Source organism: Panthera pardus, unplaced genomic scaffold (genome assembly GCF_024362965.1).
Source record: "Panthera pardus isolate Hobbes unplaced genomic scaffold, ASM2436296v1 HiC_scaffold_17, whole genome shotgun sequence".
Taxonomy (NCBI): Eukaryota; Metazoa; Chordata; class Mammalia; order Carnivora; family Felidae; genus Panthera; species Panthera pardus.
The window spans coordinates 128,782,180-128,799,453 of record NW_026526732.1 but is presented as its reverse complement, the minus strand read 5'-3'; the positions used below and the strand labels follow the sequence as shown (position 1 = coordinate 128,799,453).

General features: G+C 48.2%; 1 protein-coding gene across 2 annotated transcripts in view; it reads left to right on the top strand.

Annotated features, from left to right (window-relative positions):
• FARS2 (phenylalanyl-tRNA synthetase 2, mitochondrial) overlaps positions 1-17,274 on the top strand; it is a 619,002-nt gene that overhangs the window by 563,947 nt on the left and 37,781 nt on the right. Inside the window, exon 7 of one of the 2 annotated variants that reach the window (XM_019419849.2) lies at positions 14,643-16,207. The exons of the other annotated variant lie outside the window; for it this stretch is intronic. Within the exon in view, the coding sequence (XP_019275394.1) occupies positions 14,643-14,646 (4 nt within the window). The 3' untranslated portion in view covers positions 14,647-16,207. Of the gene's footprint in view, positions 1-14,642; positions 16,208-17,274 lie in introns of those variants that run through there. 2 annotated transcript variants of the gene reach the window in all.

Here is a 17,274-nt window from a genome sequence, read left to right as displayed (position 1 = left end):
GACATCCCTGTTGACCCTAAGGGGATCTGGGCTGAGCTCAGATTTTACAAGGCTCTTTCCAGAAGATGGAGGCAGGGTCATTGTCAAAAGAGGTTGAAAAAAAAAAAAGCAGAACCTATAGGGATATAGGGAAAGAAGCCCAGAGGAAGCTGACAATTGGGAAAAGCTGGAGCCCCAGAAGTCCCTGCAGAGTAGAGAGACACAGTGAAGCCCCAGATGCCTGCTTAGAGATGCTGAGGGGTCCGCTTACTTCTGGTGGGGCCTGGGGAGAAACTCTAGTACGACAGGGAGCAGAGACTTTTGGGTGCCTGCCAGAGAGAATATAGGACCAGGGAACAGCTTTCAGGGGATTCAGACATCAGGCCAGGTGACTGAGTCAGAGGCACATATCACAGACCACTGTCATCTCCATAACTGGGGACCAAGAGGCAGGCAAGCTCGTGGCTGGTAAGTGTCATTGCATTTCAGAAAAGGGAGGGAAAAGGATTTCAGAATCTTAGAGAAATTTCCTGCAGAACCCATCCTCCCTCCCACCTTTTCTTTTTCTTCTTCTTTTTTAAAAATAGGGTTTATTTTTTAAGAACAGTTTTAGGTTCACAGCAAAGTCGAAAGGAAAGTACAGAGATTTCCTGTATACCCCCTCCCCCCACATACATGCAGCCTTCCCCACCATCAACACCCCCACCAGAGTGGGACATTTGTTACAATCGATGAATCTACACTGACACGTGAAAACCACCCGAAGTCCATAGTTTCCCTTAGATAAAGGTTTATTCTTGGAATTGTACCTTCTGTGGGTTTCCACAAATTGCCATCATTGCAGTGTCCTACAGAGTATTTCCACTGCCCTAAAACTCCCTTGTGTTCCACCTGTTCATCCTCCTCTCCTCGAAACCCATGGCAACCACCCACCTTTTTACTCTCTCCATTGTTTTGCCTCTTCCAGGATCTCACAGAGTTGGAATCATCCAGTGTGTAGTCTTTCCAGATTGGCTTCTTTCACTTAGTGATATGCATTTGGTTTCCTTTGTGTCTTTTTGTGGCTTGATAGCTCATTTCTTTTTAGCACTGAATAATATCCCATTGTCTGCATATACCAGAATTCATTTATCCATTCAGTTACTGAAGGACGTCTCGACTGCTTCCAAGTTTTGTCACTTACAAATAAAGCTGCTATAAACATCTATGTGCAGATTTTGGTATGGACATCAGTTTTACACTCTCCTGGGTATATTAAGGATTCCTGTGCTCTCTTTTCCCTCCTTCCTCCCCTCCCCCCCCCCCCCTTTTATTAGTGCTTCCTGGATCTAGAAAACCATGGGGACTGACTGTGCCCCTCTGTGCTTTCCTCTCATTGCCTTGCATTGTTAGTTGGATTCCATACAACACATCTTGACTCCCTCACTGCAGATCAGGTGTTACTTCTCCTCATATCCCAGTGTCTAGAATAGTACTAGTCATGAAATACTGTTTCAGAATACTTGTTAAATGAATGAACGAATAAATGAATGAATAAACAATTCTTCAGGGGAAAATGCTGCCCATGCTCCCTGAGGTTCATCATGACGAACCGCATAATCAGGACTGAGACCAGCCTTCCTTTGTGTTCTGAGCCCTGTGGAGGTGCCTGGGTGTGGGGAGCTGGAGGCTGTGACTTATATTAAGTGTTCTCCACCAAGGAGTGCAAGCCACATTGTAGGTCAGATCCAGTGGAAGAAGGCCTCCCAAGCCGTCAGAGTACATGGCCCAGGAGTGCAATTTCATCCCAAGAGGACGCCACAAACAGATCTCAGCCAAATGCATACCACTTCAGAAAGACAGCAAAGGTGGCAGTGTGGGGACAAGATTGGAGGAAACACTGAAGACCTGAGGCCACACAGGCAGTGGCCAAAACTCAGGCAAGTGATGGCTTGCCAAAGAAGGCTGGCACCGTGAACATGAGAGGTGGAGATGCACTCGAGAGGTGCTTTAGGGGCGGGGCTGTGGGGCGTGGTGCTGAGCGACGTGGAGTCAGAGTGACAGGTGGGACATGGCGCTGGTTTGGGCAGCGTGCCGGGGTGGGGGTCGGGGGGCGGTACTGAGGTCAGTTCTGGACATTTTAGGCTCTGGTTTGGGCAGCGTGCCGGGGTGGGGGGGGGGGTCGGGGGGCGGTATCGAGGTTAGTTCTGGACATTTTAGGCGCTGGTTTGGGTAGCGTGCCGGGGTGGGGGTCGGGGGACGGTATCGAGGTCAGTTCTGGACATTTTAGGCGCTGGTTTGGGCAGCGTGCTGGGGTGGGGGGCGGTATCGAGGTCAGTTCTGGACATTTTAGGCTCTGGTTTGGGCAGCGTGCCGGGATGGGGGTCGGGGGGCGGTATCAAGGTCAGTTCTGGACATTTTAGGTGCTGGTTTGGGCAGCGTGCTGGGGTGGGGGGCGGTATCGAGGTCAGTTCTGGACATTTTAGGCGCTGGTTTGGGCAGCGTGCTGGGTCAGGGGGCGGTATCGAGGTCAGTTCTGGACATTTTAAGCTCTATGGGTCTGTAGGACATTAACAGAGTGTAGTTAATTTTGTGTGGGGGGTCTGCTTGACTGGGCCATGGGATATCCAGATCTTGGGTCTAACATCATTCTGGGTGTGTCTGAGGGTGTTTCTGGATAGAATTAACCTATGAATGATATAGTAGACCGAGTAAATAGATTACTCTTCTTTTTTTTTTTTTTTAATTTTTTTTTTAACGTTTATTTATTTTTGAGACAGAGAGAGACAGAGCATGAACGGGGGAGGAGCAGAGAGAGTGGGAGACACAGAATCGGAAGCAGGCTCCAGGCTCTGGGCCATCAGCCCAGAGCCCCGTGGGGCTCGAACTCACGGACGGTGAGATCATGACCTGAGCTGAAGTCAGACGCTTAACCGACTGAGCCACCCAGGCGCCCCTAGATTACTCTTCTTAACGTGGGTGGGCTTCATCCAATCCACTGAAGACCTGAATAGAGCAAAAAGGCTGAATAAGAGGTCAAGCTCCTGCCTGACTGACTGAGCTGGAGCATCAGTCTTCTCCTGTCTTCCAAGCAAAAATCCTACCACTGGCTCTCTCCTGTCTCCACCCTGCCAGCTACAGATCTTGGGACTTCTCCACGGCAATTATTGTGTAAGCCAACTCATTATAATCCCTCTCTCTCTCTCCCTCCCTATACACACACACACACACACACACACACAGAGAGAGAGAGAGAGAGAGAGAGAGAGAGAGATACAATAGAGAGATATTTTATATATATGTATATATAGGCTAGGTGGAGTAGTGGGCAGGCCAAAGGGCACTTCAGGCAGAAGGATGGGCATTTGCAAAAGAGGCCAAGGAGGAGCCTGGTATGCTGGAAGAATTGGAGCCCAGGAAGATGGCCAAGGTGTGGCTGGGGAGGTGGTAGGGGTGGGACCAACCATGCAGTATCTGCTATAGTATTGGCACTTAATGTCCCCCCTTAAATGGTAACAGAATTGATAAAAGGTGAAGGTGATGATGGGATGTCTCCATGGATGACCACAGAAGCATAATCTTTCTGGATTTCTATCTAGAAAGGGAGTTAGCCTGGATATAGTTTATATTTTTTAACATGTTAACATTATTATATCTTTTTGGCTATCCAGCATTCAAAGCAGACCTCTGCCCTGATGGGTCCTCAGGAGCTTCAGTGCATTCACTCTCTTTCATTTTCTTTTCTTTTTTGCGAGAGACAGATTGAGACAGAGAGAGAGCACACATGCGCATGTGTATGAGGGGAGGGGCAGAGAGATAATCTTAAGCAGGCTCCACGCTGAGCACAGAGCCCAATGCAGGGCTCAATCTCACCACTATGAGATCATTACCTGAGCCAAAATCAAGAGTTGAAGCCACCCAGGCACCCCAACTGTCTTTCATTTTCTATATTCTGACGTTTTGACATCTTCGGGATGTGCTGACCCTGGAGGAACTGCCCCTCCCAGGGTTAGTTAACTCCTGGAGATAGCACTCCCCCTTCAGGGTTCACCTTTCAAATACAAACAAACCAATCCAGGAACACCCCAACGACACCCTCCATGGACTTTTTCACTGCCGGCCACTGTCCACCTGCCCTAATCACCCCAGAGCCAAGTACCAGACTACTAGGGAGAGCCCATATGTCCCAGAGCTGAATTATTTAAAATAGCCAATCTGAAGCCTGCCCACCTTGATTTGCCAGTTCTAGCCCAAGGAAACCACAATAAAGACTCTGGCCCATACTTTTCTCCCATTTGTTCTGCTTCCTGACCAATGCTGGTGCTTCCCATGTGGCCCTGCCTGGGGCGCAGAGGAAGGAGTTGCATGTGTATGAGGGGAGGGGCAGAGAGATAATCTTAAGCAGGCTCCACGCTGAGCACAGAGCGTGAGTCTACTGCCCATGAGTCTGAGCTCACCCACCTCCCCACCTAGAAACCTAGGGGCAGGGTCTTCACTGGGGCAGAGCTGGTGGGGTACCCTACCTTTGTTACACAGACCCAAGTTCATCCTTTAGGTCATGTTCTCTCCCTGTCTTCAGACAGGCAGACAGACACATAGATTGTTTAATAGAACAGATTTATTCATTCACTCACTGAATATAACAGATTTATTCATTCACTCACTCTGTCATTCATTCATTCATCCACACATCCATTCGATGTATTTATTCATCAATCATTATAATAAAAAGTCAAGGGGAAATGTATAGAGGCTTTGCCACTTTCACTACCTCAGAAAATTTCCTTAACTTTCTAGCTTATTCTACTCATCTGCTTAAAAACTATATTAATATCTGTAAGAAGATCTATATAAAGTAACTGACACTTGGTAGATGCCCCATGAATGGTTGTTATTAATATTGGTGTTTAGGTGCCAGACCCAGGAATACATAGATGGATTAACCCCACACTTTATTCTCAGGAAACTTATGTTCTGTTAAGTCTCATGTCTCTCTCCAGCAGAAATCGTGGGAAAAGGTGGGTCTTAGAGAGAGGAGTAATGGGATCTTCCTGGAGTCCAGCACTCCCGGAGCTGCCCGTGAACTTACCATACAAAGCACCCAAGTCCTGAAAGCACTGGGCCAGGGTGAGTGGGGGGTGAACCCAGACCCAGGGTTCAGCCCAATCCACTCAGACACCTGTTCCTCCCAGGCAGTACCCCCAGCTCTTCCCACCCTGGGGAGACCTGGGCTAGCATCCTAGGGCTGGGAGAGAGCACTGAGTTTGGCCACTGGTCAAACAGCCATGGGCTGGTGACTGGTGCCTGCAGAAAGCAGACCCTAATGCATGCCAGGGAGATGCTTGAACCATGTCTGGAAGCCCATGGAACTGAGATAGATGAGAATGCAGGCATCGCTGCTTGCCGTGCTCTAAATGAGCAAATGTTTGGGAACGAGGGTGCCAGAACAAAACTGCCTGCACTGTTGTCCCAGCCCCTTTTCAGCTCAAGTCACACATGTGCTAAGAGGCTTTTGGCTCCAGGCGGCTGGTAGACATCGCTGACAGATTTGGGATCTGATAAGAGACTGTTGATTTCATTCGTGTGTGCGATGTCGGAGATGAATTTTAACAGTTAAAACGGGGAAAGGAAAAAAAAAAGAGAGAGAGAGGGAGAGAGAGAGAGAAAGCCCAAGAGCGTTTGCCAGGATTGCAACACTGGCTGTTTCTTCCATTGGATTTCTTGAAACTGCTAACTCCCCAAGTCGGGGGAGCCTATTTATAAGGGCATTAGTGTTGTGTGCCTTCTGGGGAGCCAAGAGGTGTTTGTAGAGCAGAGGCAAAGGGAGCTGTCTGTGGGGATGGCTGGTCCTCTGGCACTGTGAGCGCCCCTCCCCTGTGGGTCACTCTCTCCTCCTGCTCATGCACTCAGTCTCCTGGGCAGACCAGGGACAGTCAAGGCCAGCACAACTCCCTTCTGAGGGTGGCAGCCTCAGACAATTCTTTAGGGCTTGCAACACCATGGGATTCTACCACAATGGTCTACTCCAGAATAATAGTTTTAAAATTATTATTAATATTCCTTTGCAAAAAGAAACAAAGTTCCCTTTCTCAGGGAACTCCAATGAGAAATTAATTTTCTTTAATTTAACATCAAAGGATTAGTTGTTTTGGAAGCTACTAAAACAGGCATCATGCAACCCAAAAGAATGATTGCATCTGTGACGTGAGTGATGGACACAAATGGCCTGTATAACCAATTGCTCTGTGTCTTGACTTCTCTGTAAGCTGCATTTTGTTGAACACTAACCCCATTTTCCCCCAAAGGGCCAGTGGCCCATCAGGCAGATAACCATCACCTATACTCATAAAGAGCAATAAGATTTCAAAGGTTTTCACCCCACTTGATCCTTACAACCTTCCAGGATGGTAGGCACCACAGACATTTGCACTGGCTTAGAGATGGAGAAATTAAAATCTAAGGAAATAAAAGCACAGGGTGGTAAATGGAAGGTCTCTTGACTCCAGGCCTGAAGCTCTTTCCCACTATATCCCAATGTTATCCCCGCGGTGGGAAACAGCCCAGGTTTCCTTCAAGAGTGAATGTCACTTCCACACATGCTGTGGCCTATATCCCAGTGCCCTGCTGGCGTCTCAAAGGACATTGGTGACAGCTGGACTGGGAAACATCCCAGAACTCCTTGCCCTGTGCCCTATGTAGGGGCCCTAGACTGAAGCATGCTGTGTATAGAATTCATACCCGCAAGGCACATCATCCTGGGCCTGTGAGGTGGGTCACTCCCTCTTGGGACACAGCCACTGGGCTGATAAGAGAGTGGCCACAGTGCCTCAGTGCCCACATGCCCAACCTCTCTTCCAGAGGTGGGCGCTGGTGCCGGTCTGGCCGTAATAGGCAGGACCTACCAAGCCTCCTGCACACTGGCAGAAGCTGGGTCAGCTGGAGACCACTGGCCATCCCTACCTCAAGCCCCTTTTGCAGAGCTGCCCCCTGAAACAGTCATGGAGGAGGGGATGGAGGGGAAGGGCCCCCTGCTCAACCCTGGGCTCCTCACTCTTCCCTTTACCTACTCTGTCTTATCAAATCCTGTTCCCAGGAAGAGGTATAAAAAGCTGTGATGGGTGCCTAGCTATTCATATTTTGTACATAGACATTCCCAGAAACTCCTGGGAGGAGAGGGTGAATTTCTGGGTGCAGAATTCTAGATAATACTGATGTGGGGGTGGCTAATTTAACTGAGGTATTCTCAATGTCTTTGAAACTTCTCAGAAGTCTATGCTGAGGGCTGGTCGTGAGCCTGATCTTAAGGATTAGCTGGGGGAAATTGTACCTCAGCACTTCCCTCAAAAGACATGTCAGCCAAGGATGGACATTTCGTTTCTGTCAATACATACCTGACTCAAATCTTTAAAACTTTATCACTCTTGGGACACCTGAGTGGCTCAGTCAGCTAAACACCTAACTCTTAGTTTCATCTCAGGTCCTGATCCCAGGGTCGTGGGATCGAGCCCTGTGTCCAGCTCCGCACTGAGCATAGAGCCTGCTTGAGTTTCTCTCTCTCTCCCTCTTTCTCTGCCCCTCCCCTCATTCTCTCTCTAAAAATAAAAAAAATTAAAAAAATGTATCACTCTTCTGTTTTACTAATGAAAATTTCAATATGGTGAATCATGTGTGTGAGAAGACTTGCCCATGTTAAATTAGGCAATTTTTAAGAAAGATTTAATTTTTTAAGAGACATTTTAGGTGTATAGCAAAGTTGAGTGATGAAGAGTACAGAGATTTCCTGTAAACCCCCTGGTCCACACATGCATAGCCTCCCCCATCATCAACATCTCCTCCAGAGTGAGACATTTGTTACAATGGATGAACCCACACTGACACATCATAATCACCCAAAGTGTATAGTTTACACTAGGGTTCACTCCTGGTGTTGTACATTCTGTGGGGTTGGACAAATGTATGACATGTTTCCATCATTATGGTATCACACAGTGTAGTTTCACTGCCCTAAAACTCCTCTGTGCTCTGCCTTTTCAGTCCTCTGTCCTCCAAGCCCTAATAACCATAGTTCTTTTTTATTGTCTCCATAGATTATGGACAGTGGTTTTGCTTTCTCTAGAGTGTCAGAGAGTTGGAGTCGTACAGCTGTAGCCTGTTAAGATCGCTTCTTTCACTTAGAAATATGCATTTAAGATTCCTCTGTGTCTTTTCATGACATGATAGCTTATTTCCTTTTAATGCTGGGTAATATTCCATTGTCTGGACGTACCAGAGTTATTTACACATTCACCTCCTGAAGATACTGAGGGTCATCTTGGTTGTTTCCAAATTTTGGCACTTATGAATAAAGTTGTTGCAAATATCCACATGCAGGTTTTTGCTTAGACATAAGCTTTCAACTCCTTTGGGTAAGTACCAAGGTGTGAGATTGGTGGAAGTTGTGCTATTGTTGTTTTGGGTAAGTGGCCCTCAACCTTGGTTGCCCATCATGATTATCTGGTTAGCATTTAAAAAACATTTTCTAAATTGTAGTATGAACACTAAACATGAGACCTACCATTAACAAATCTCTAAGTGTATAGTACAGCACTGTTGACTGTAGATAAGATGTACAGACAATCTCTAGAGCTTATTAATCTTGCTTAACTGAAAACTTTATGCCTGTTGATTAATAACTCCTCATTTCCCCCTCCCCAGCCCCTGGCAGCCACCCTTCCACTCTTTGTTTCTGTGAACTTAACTATTTTAGATACCTCATGTATGTAGAATCATGCAGTCTTTGTCTTTCTGTGACCAGCCCATTCACTGAGCATAATGTTCTCAAGGTTCACCCATGTGGCAACATATTATAGGATTTCCTTCTTTCTTAAGGCTGAATAGTAGACCATTGTGAGTACAGACCACATTTTCTTTATCCATTCACCTATCAGTGAACATTTAAGTTGTTTCCACATCTAGGCTATTGTGCATAATACTGCTGTGAACATGGGAGTACTAATAATGCTGAGATCCTGATTTATCTTGAATTCTTTTGGAAAAATACCCAGAAATGAGACTTCTAAATCATATGATAGCTTTATATTTATGTGTTTGTTTGTTTGTTTGTTTGTTTATATTTTTTAGGGAGAGAGAGAGAGAGCACAAGTGGGGGAAAAGGGCAAAAGGAGAGAGAGAGAATCTCAAATAGGTTCCATGCTCAGCACAGAGCCTGATGTGGGGCTTGGTCCCACCACCCTGCATTCATGACCTGAGCTAAAATCAAGAGTTGGACGCTCAAATGACTAAGCCACCCAGGTACCCCAATAGTTTTATTTTTAATGTTTGGAGAAACCCCTATACTGTTTCCCACAGTGGCCATACCATTTTGCGTTCCCACCAGCATTGCATGAGGGTTCCCTTTTCTCCACATCCTCACCAACACTGTTGTCTTTTGTTTTTGATAATAGCCATCCTGACCGATATAAGGTAATAAAATCCCTACACCCACCCTCACCCAGGCCATTTAAATCAGACTTGGTGAGCGTGGGGCTTGAACAACAGAATTAAACAAAACCATCAGGTCGTCACAGTATGTAGCCGGGGTTGAGAGTCACTAATTCAGATGCTGACACCAGACTCCTGGGTTTGTGTGATTTTCAGTCAGCCTCTCCACCTATGCACATGTGGGCTTTGAGCACACAAGGGAAATGGTTTTTAAAAAACCAACTGTTAGTTATGTTTTGTGAAATATTTCTACTTTGGGTCTCCATTTGACCCCAAATAAGTTTCATTTTTTATAAAATCTCTCATGTGAGGTTAAAAGCTGCCCCCTTTCACTTCCTTAGATTGACACCAGGTCCAGAAATTCTCACTTTATCAAATTCCAGCATTCCTGGGGACGTTGGACTCTGCTAACCATTTCCAACTTCTGGGAACAACCATTCCTGGTGTGACAACCACACTTGCTCAGTTGGGCAGGGGATGTGGGCCAACTGCCTCTTCTTTGCAGCCACCTTATGCCTGGCCAGCTTCTTGTGGCTAACAGGGATGGGGGCACCGATCACTGTCTGTCTGGGGCAGTGTGGGACCATGAGATGTCCCAGGTGGAAGGGTTGTTAGAGGGTCTCCAGGCCAGTAATTTACACCATCATGTTTAAGCAGGAGAACTTCCTTCCAATACATACATATAGAACAGACAGAAGCTGAGGCACTCTCCTTTGGATAGTGGGCTGGAAAGTCCACCCACCCATGAAGCGCCCCGTCCTCCACAACCTGGAGAGATTTATAATGTTCCAGAGGCCACACCCTGAGTCCTTATTTTCCACAGAAAAGTGAGGGTGGGGATGGGTGGGTGGCAAGTCAAGAGGAGAGGGGGTGTTGCTGCTGTAGAAACCCCCTATTTCATAGATTGGTGAGGCCAGCCTTGGTGATGTGATGGGCATTCTTTAAGCATGTCATAGACACTGGGTGCTGTGCTAATTGCTCTTCAAATAACACTCTGTATTCATGAACACTTTCTCCCCCTCCTCCACAGCCCACCTCTGCCTACCATTGTTTCTCTTTCCAGTGTTTCCCTCCTTTCCCTCCTGCTTCCGTCACCCTGTCCCCCACTCCCTACCTGGCTCCCTGGGCTTGTTCTGAAGGACAGATGTCTTCCCCTATGATGGCAGAGCTAACCTACAAATATGTCAGATTTCTTCAATGTTAGGAGAAAACTTTTTCCTTGAAAGTCAGACCCTGACCCAGGCTTCCCTCTGCCTTAGTACAGCTTGGCTCCATGAAATCCAGACCTGAGTGAGAAGCTGGTCCACTTCTCCTAAGCAAACAAGTGTGAGGTTGGGGCTCCTCCCCTGAATGGGAGCAGAGGACAGAGGGAAAGTCTTCCTACCCTTTTCCATCTTTGTTCTTTTCTCCCCTGACTTCTCTCCCTTCTGTGGCACTGACTCCCCCGGGGCTTCCCTGGAGCTGGAAAGCAGAAACCTGTGGGGAATAAGGTGAAGCTGTCAGGGAAGGCTGTGGGATCAGCACCCAGCTTGGTGTGTGGCTCAGAGTAGAAGCCCAGCAAATGTGCTGGCACAGAACACAATGGGATCTGGAAGGTGAGTACTTACACACTTCTCATAGTAGCAATAATGGACTGAAAGAATACTTTTGGTCCACATTTCCTTTCTCCTTGCCCTTGAGCTTCCCTGAAGTGCATGTGGTGCTGAATCTTTGAAGCTGTAATGAAATGTTTGGCTTTGACCTGGGAAAATGTGATACAGGAGCTCTGTGGAAACTTCCCAGAAGTCATCAGTGGAGAGTGCTCCTGGGACCCAAGGTCAGCAAGGCCCAGGCACCAGTAGGAAGGGGAAGGTCACAAAAACAATGCATCACACATTCTGCCTAAGGGGAGCCATGGTGTCCCCAAACCTGAAAATGCTCCTGTGCTTCTTACTACTGCCTGCAAAAAAAGAGACTGGAGATGGCTCCCAAGAGGGCAGGTAGGTGGATCCTGATGAAGGAGATGTGATTGGGGAGACCAGACTCCAAAGAACAATTAAAGGTGTGTGTGTCTGAATATCACTCGGGTTCATTCATAGCAAAGGTGCCTGCCTCAAAAGCTCCAGAACAAGCTGAACTCCTGTAACTCAACAACAAAAATACATACACTTATTGAGACACCTGCTGAAAAATGGGCAAAGAACTTGAAGAGACATTTCTCCAGTGTCCAAAAAGGACATGAAATGAGGCTTGACATCCCTAATCATTAGGGTAATGTGAATTAAACCACAGTGAGACCATTTCACACCCATTATGATGGTGAGTAGTAAAACAAAAACAAAAACAAAAACAACAGGAAATAACAAGTATTGTTAAGAATGTGGGAAAATTGGAACTTTGTGCACTGCTGGTGGGAATGTAAAATGGTGCAGCCACTGTGGAAAACAGTATGGCCATTTCTCAAAAAAAACTAAGCATAGAATTACCATGCAGTCCAGCAATTCCACTTCTGGGTATGTATGCCAAGGTCAAAGCAGAGACTCAAACAGATATTAGTATCCTCTCATTCCTAGCAGCATTCCACACATTAGCCAAAAGGTATAAGCAAGGTACGCGTCCGTTGATGGGTGAATGGATGAAACAAAACGTCTATACATACAGTGGAATATTATTCAGCTTTAGAAAGGAAGGAAATTCTGGCACATGCTACAACATGGAGGAAGGTTGAACACATCAAGCCCAGTGAAATAACAGCCAAACCAGTCACAACAGGACAAATACGGACAAATACTATATGATTCCACATACGTGAGGTTCCTAGATCAGCCTACTTCTTAGAGACACACAGTGGAAGGGTGGGTGCCAGGGGCAGAGGGAGGGAAGGGGGAGTTAGTATTTAAAGGGACAGAATTTCAGGTTTGCAAAATGGGAAAGTTCTGGAGATGGCGATGGTTGCAGGACATTGTGAATATACTTAATATCACAGGACCATACACTTTAAAATGATTAAGATGGTACTTTTTATGTTATGTGTGCATTTTACCACAGTTAAGAAAAAAAATAGGCAGAGAAGGTGGTGAGCACTGTGGGCAGGGGAGTTAAATTTGTGTCCCAGAAACTGGAACAGATGAGGCTAGAAAGAGAACTTGCAGAAGAGGACTCCCACGAGCTGGCCTTGCAGAGGCTTGTCCCACTGAGACTAGGTGTGGAGAGGTCCAGGCTCTTCGAGGCTGGTATGAGCCCACCTGGAAGGCTGGCCCTGCAGAATCAGAGCAGGCCAGGATTCCAGAAAATGTCCCCAGGGGCAGGAGGTTGAGGGTACACCCTAAGTCCATGGTCTTGTTTTTAATGTTTATTTATTTTTGAGACAGAGTGTGGGTGGGGGAGGTGCAGAGAGAGAGGGGGACAGAGGATCCAAAGCAGGCTCTGTGCTGACAACAGAGAGCCCAACGAGGGCTGTGAGATCACGACCTGAGCCGAAGTCAGATGCTCAACTGAGCCCAGGTCTCTGGTCTTATAAGTCAAAGTACTTAGATAGGAATATTAGATAGTTCCTGGGCATCAGGGGCTTCTGGAATGAGCACTGAGTCTTGGGCCAGCTTCCTCCTCAGACTGAAAAGAAGGCTGGAAGTTCTGTCAGAGTCCTGAACTCATGGAGGCAGCTTGGGGAATTCAGGGGCAGGGAAGAGTGTCTCTATGGGTAGCCTCTGGCCCACTGTCTACACTGGCATGACTGATGGTTGTGGGAGACATGGTTCTGGAACTCAGTAGCACCCATCAAGCCAGTATCTATGATGTAGGCAGGGTTTGGAGAAGGGGCTAAAAGCAGTAAAAGCAATGCAATCACAGAGGCTGACATTATCCCACATTCATGCTTTTAGCTGGCCTGACTCCCTTGGGCCCCACAGTAGAGACCACTGCAAAGGAGCATCTAAGTGTTCCTGACTATTGGCTGGACGCGTCTGTGCTTAGTCCTGCTTGGCTCTCTGCTTCTGGTTCCTGGTTCCTGCAGAAGTCCCACCATTTCTAACCTTCTTGGCCTTGTCTTCTGTCTTCCCTGAACTCTTTCCTGGGACTCCCTGGCACAATTTGATCTCCCCAGTTTTGATCCTGTCTGGTTCTTCCTGTCCTTGGTGCCTCTTTCACCTGGCTCTGGCCCCTGGGAGTGCACATCTGCCTAGGCCCTGTGCCTTGAGAGAGGAGCGTGGAGAAAAGTGGACCATGGGGAGCCAGGCATTCAGGCCTGTCTGCAGTGAGCGGCTTCCCAGGCATCTGCCCCCATTTCCCTGCAGTCCGGGGATGGCTTGGAAAGGGGATGCCACGGTGACCCATAGTAGGCTGGGTGCAGAGGCATCACAGAGGGCATACACCCTTTTATCAAAACTCGGGAGACTGTACAGTTGGGGCTGGTAGAGAGTGACACTGGTGCTTATATTCTTATGGGAGGCAGAAGGGAAACAAGCCCAGAGCCCGGGGGAATTTCCCCAAGTCTCCCCCCAGGCCAGTGCTCAGTATCTGCTAGCAGCTGGGCTTCTGAGCCCCCAGGTCCCCTCTCCCAGTGTTGCTGCCTCACCTGGAGGAGCAGCAGACCCCATCCACCCCCACTGCTCTGCCTCTTCCTAGAGCAAGACTCAAAGAGCCCTGAATAAACGTTCACTAATTGAGCCTTAAAACGCTTTTAGGAAATACAAGAGGGAAGTTGTGTTTGGCTGAGTCCTGGGGGAAAGGTGAGCCTGAGACTAGTTTTCTACACTTCATGCACATGAATCCACCTTGCTGCTCCCCCTTGCTCAGGACTCCTCCCTCTTGCCCTTAGACAGCTCCTTTTATAGCTCAATGTCCTTTCCCTCAAGTTCCAGTGAAGGGCCCTCGCCAGAGCCAGCCCTCGCCACAGAGTCCACACGTGCTTCCAGAAGCAGCTGGCAGCCAGGAGCCAGGCAGCCCTGGCAGCCAGGAGGAACAAGCCCTTCTTTTAAAATAAAAGAAAAGGGGCACCTGGGTGGCTCAGTCGGTTAAGCGTCTGACTCTTGGTTTCTGCTCAGGTCATTTATCTCATGGTTTGTGAGTTCAAGCGTAAAGCCTGCTTGGGGTTCTTTCTCTCTCTCCCTCTCTCTCTGCCTCTCCCCTGCTTGCATTCTTTCTCTCTCAAAATAAGTGAATAAAACATTTAAAAAAATAAAATAAAATAAAATAAAATAAAATAACGTGGATATGATTTCATCTAGATAAACACAGGAAATCTGAGAACAAACCAGCACCAGCAACCACCATGTGAGCACATCCCAGGGCAGCACAGGCTCACTTCCTCCCTCTCTGACCCTGAGGGTCGGGCCATGTCTCCACTGAACCATGAGGGACCTGAAGCTGAGCCAGCACCTTGCAAAACCAGGATGGAAAGCCCAGCGTCCTCCCAGGCCACCATCCAAGGGGACACAGAGAGGCAGCAGGGCCCTGAGCTGGACAGATGCCTCAGGCGGAGGCCAGCCCGACCTCTAGGAAAGGAAGATGAGGCACGGGGGATAGATGTCAGGATCTGAAAGCAAAGCCAGTGAAGCTGCCCTTTGAGGTTGGGGAATGAAGAAAGCTTCATGCCAGGTAAATGGAGGCTGCAGAAGGAAGAGGGAGAAAAGCTCTGCTTCTCTGACAGGACAACGGGAGTTTGGCGAGGGGTGGATTAGGCCAAGTGTTATCCTCCATGATGAAACGCAGCAGCCGGTGGTAATGAAATATTTATGAATGGGGAGGCGATGCTGCATTCTGCAGTGCAGCACAGGGGAGAGCGAAGTTTCAAGAATACTGTAATAGCAAAACCCTCCATTAATTATCGGAAGCAAGCTGTAACACCAGTTCCTATGGCAACAGGGTCCCCAATGGATTTTGTCCTTTTTTTTTTTTTTAAGCTGCTCCCATTTACTGTGGTACATTGCATTTGTTTCCCACCAGAGGCTTGTGCTTGTCCTTTGCAAATGAATTCGTCCTGTCCTCACAGTGGCTGCAGCAGAGACTGGCAGGCCAGGGCGCAGGGAAAGTGAAAGATTATGCAACTTTGCTCTAAGGATGGTGATAGGTATTGTGAGTATCTTCACTTTGAAGGGGATGGAAGGGCAAAAGGCACTGAAGGTAACTAGTAAAGAGTGTGGGGTTATTAGGGAGGATGTATCCAGGTCACCCTGTCCTCCCCGCCACCACCCCCCCCCCCCCCTCAGCCACTGTGTTTGTGATCCAGGACTGCACCAGGGATGTGTCCTTGCAGCCCAGCTGAACTCTCCATCAACATGCCCACTGCAGCCGCAGTGGAATCTAATACCCGCTCATAAAGCTCGGATGTGAGTGCTCCGGGGTAGGATGTATGAGAGACAGGGCTGTGGTTCCCAGGGAAGCCAGAGCAGCTGCCCCCTCTGCCTGTGGCCAGTTCTCCCCATGTTCCACCTTTACCCACCACTTCCCTTCCCTGCCCAAATGCAAGTTTAATTTGGCAGCAGTGTGAAAGTGGTTCTTTCAGGGGGAGACATATTGGGATGGACTGGCCCTGGACTGCTATCCCCTGAAACACCCTGTCCCAGGCCACAGGAGCTACCCTGGGGCATGGTCAGTGGCTTCACACATCCTGCTAATGATAGGGCCCCCAGCTCATTCAGGAGCCTCCTGAGAATGATGTGGGTCCTGCTAAATAAATGGCCTGGGGCAGCGGAGTGGGTGGGGGTCAAGTCTCTGCTTTGACTCGGAGAGAGTGTCGGTCTCATATCACGAAGCTGTTCCAGGTCAAAAATAAATTTCTACTTCTCCAGAATTCTTTTTCTGGTTTTACTCTGCTTTCTAAGTTGCCAAAGGGACGTGCAAGCTTTTGCGAACAAAACTGGGAAGATGCCAGAAGAAGGATTAAACCGAACTTATGAATGTGTGCGTTTCTGTTGGTGGAGTTCTACCTGGAGTGACACTGGTGTGGTTTCCCCGTGGAGGCCCACCCAGCTTAGGGGAGGGGATGAGCTCAAGAGCAGAGGGGGTCCTTGGTCCTTGGACTTCTCTCCTGTTCCATCAGTCCCTCCTAACTTAGACCTCATCCTTGGGACTGATATCTAGGTACCCAGGCCACTTCAGTACCTCCCCAGTGCTAGGCCCCATGGTTGTCACCTTATCAACTCTGCACAACAGGGTTGTCTGCCTCATTTCAGCAGTGAGGAAACAGAGACTCCAAGGAGGAAGGTCAATTCCTAGGCCACATATCTCCTCAGAGGCAGAGGTGGGCTCCAAACCCACTCCCTCCAAAGCCTGTGCTTCCAAAGGCCTCACTAAACAGCCTCCTGAAGCCTAAGCCCTGCCAGGGCCCCAGCCGGCTCTCTACCAAGGTCTAAAAGCAGTGGCTCCCAGGCCAGAGGGGCCACACCATGGGGGACCTGTCATACGTGCAGGGAGAAAGCATCAGAAATTCTAATTAGGGTTTCGTATTATCCCCTTGTAATATCAATATTGGTGTCTGCTTTGGGATGCCTTCACTAGCTCAGTGGCACATTAATAGAATTTGCAAATCAATAAACATTCCCATATTGGATGTATGCCCCAAATTATGTTACCAATATTGGAAGCGAACAAAAAGATGGGGTCTAATGTTGGAGATAATGACAAGGGCCCCCCCCCCGGGTCTCTCAGGGGCCAGAGAGGATGGCTTGCCATAGGCCTCAGCTTTCACCTGCAGTTATGTCTGTTCCTCAGGATCCTTCTAGACACTGCTCAACACCAATCTTTTCAGTGGCGCTGTGCCTGGCTGTCTAGGAAAGATGACTTCCACCACAACCAGAGTGCAGGATACCCTTGCATCACCAGAGGCTGGATGTATGGCTTCCAGCTGTTTCCCATACC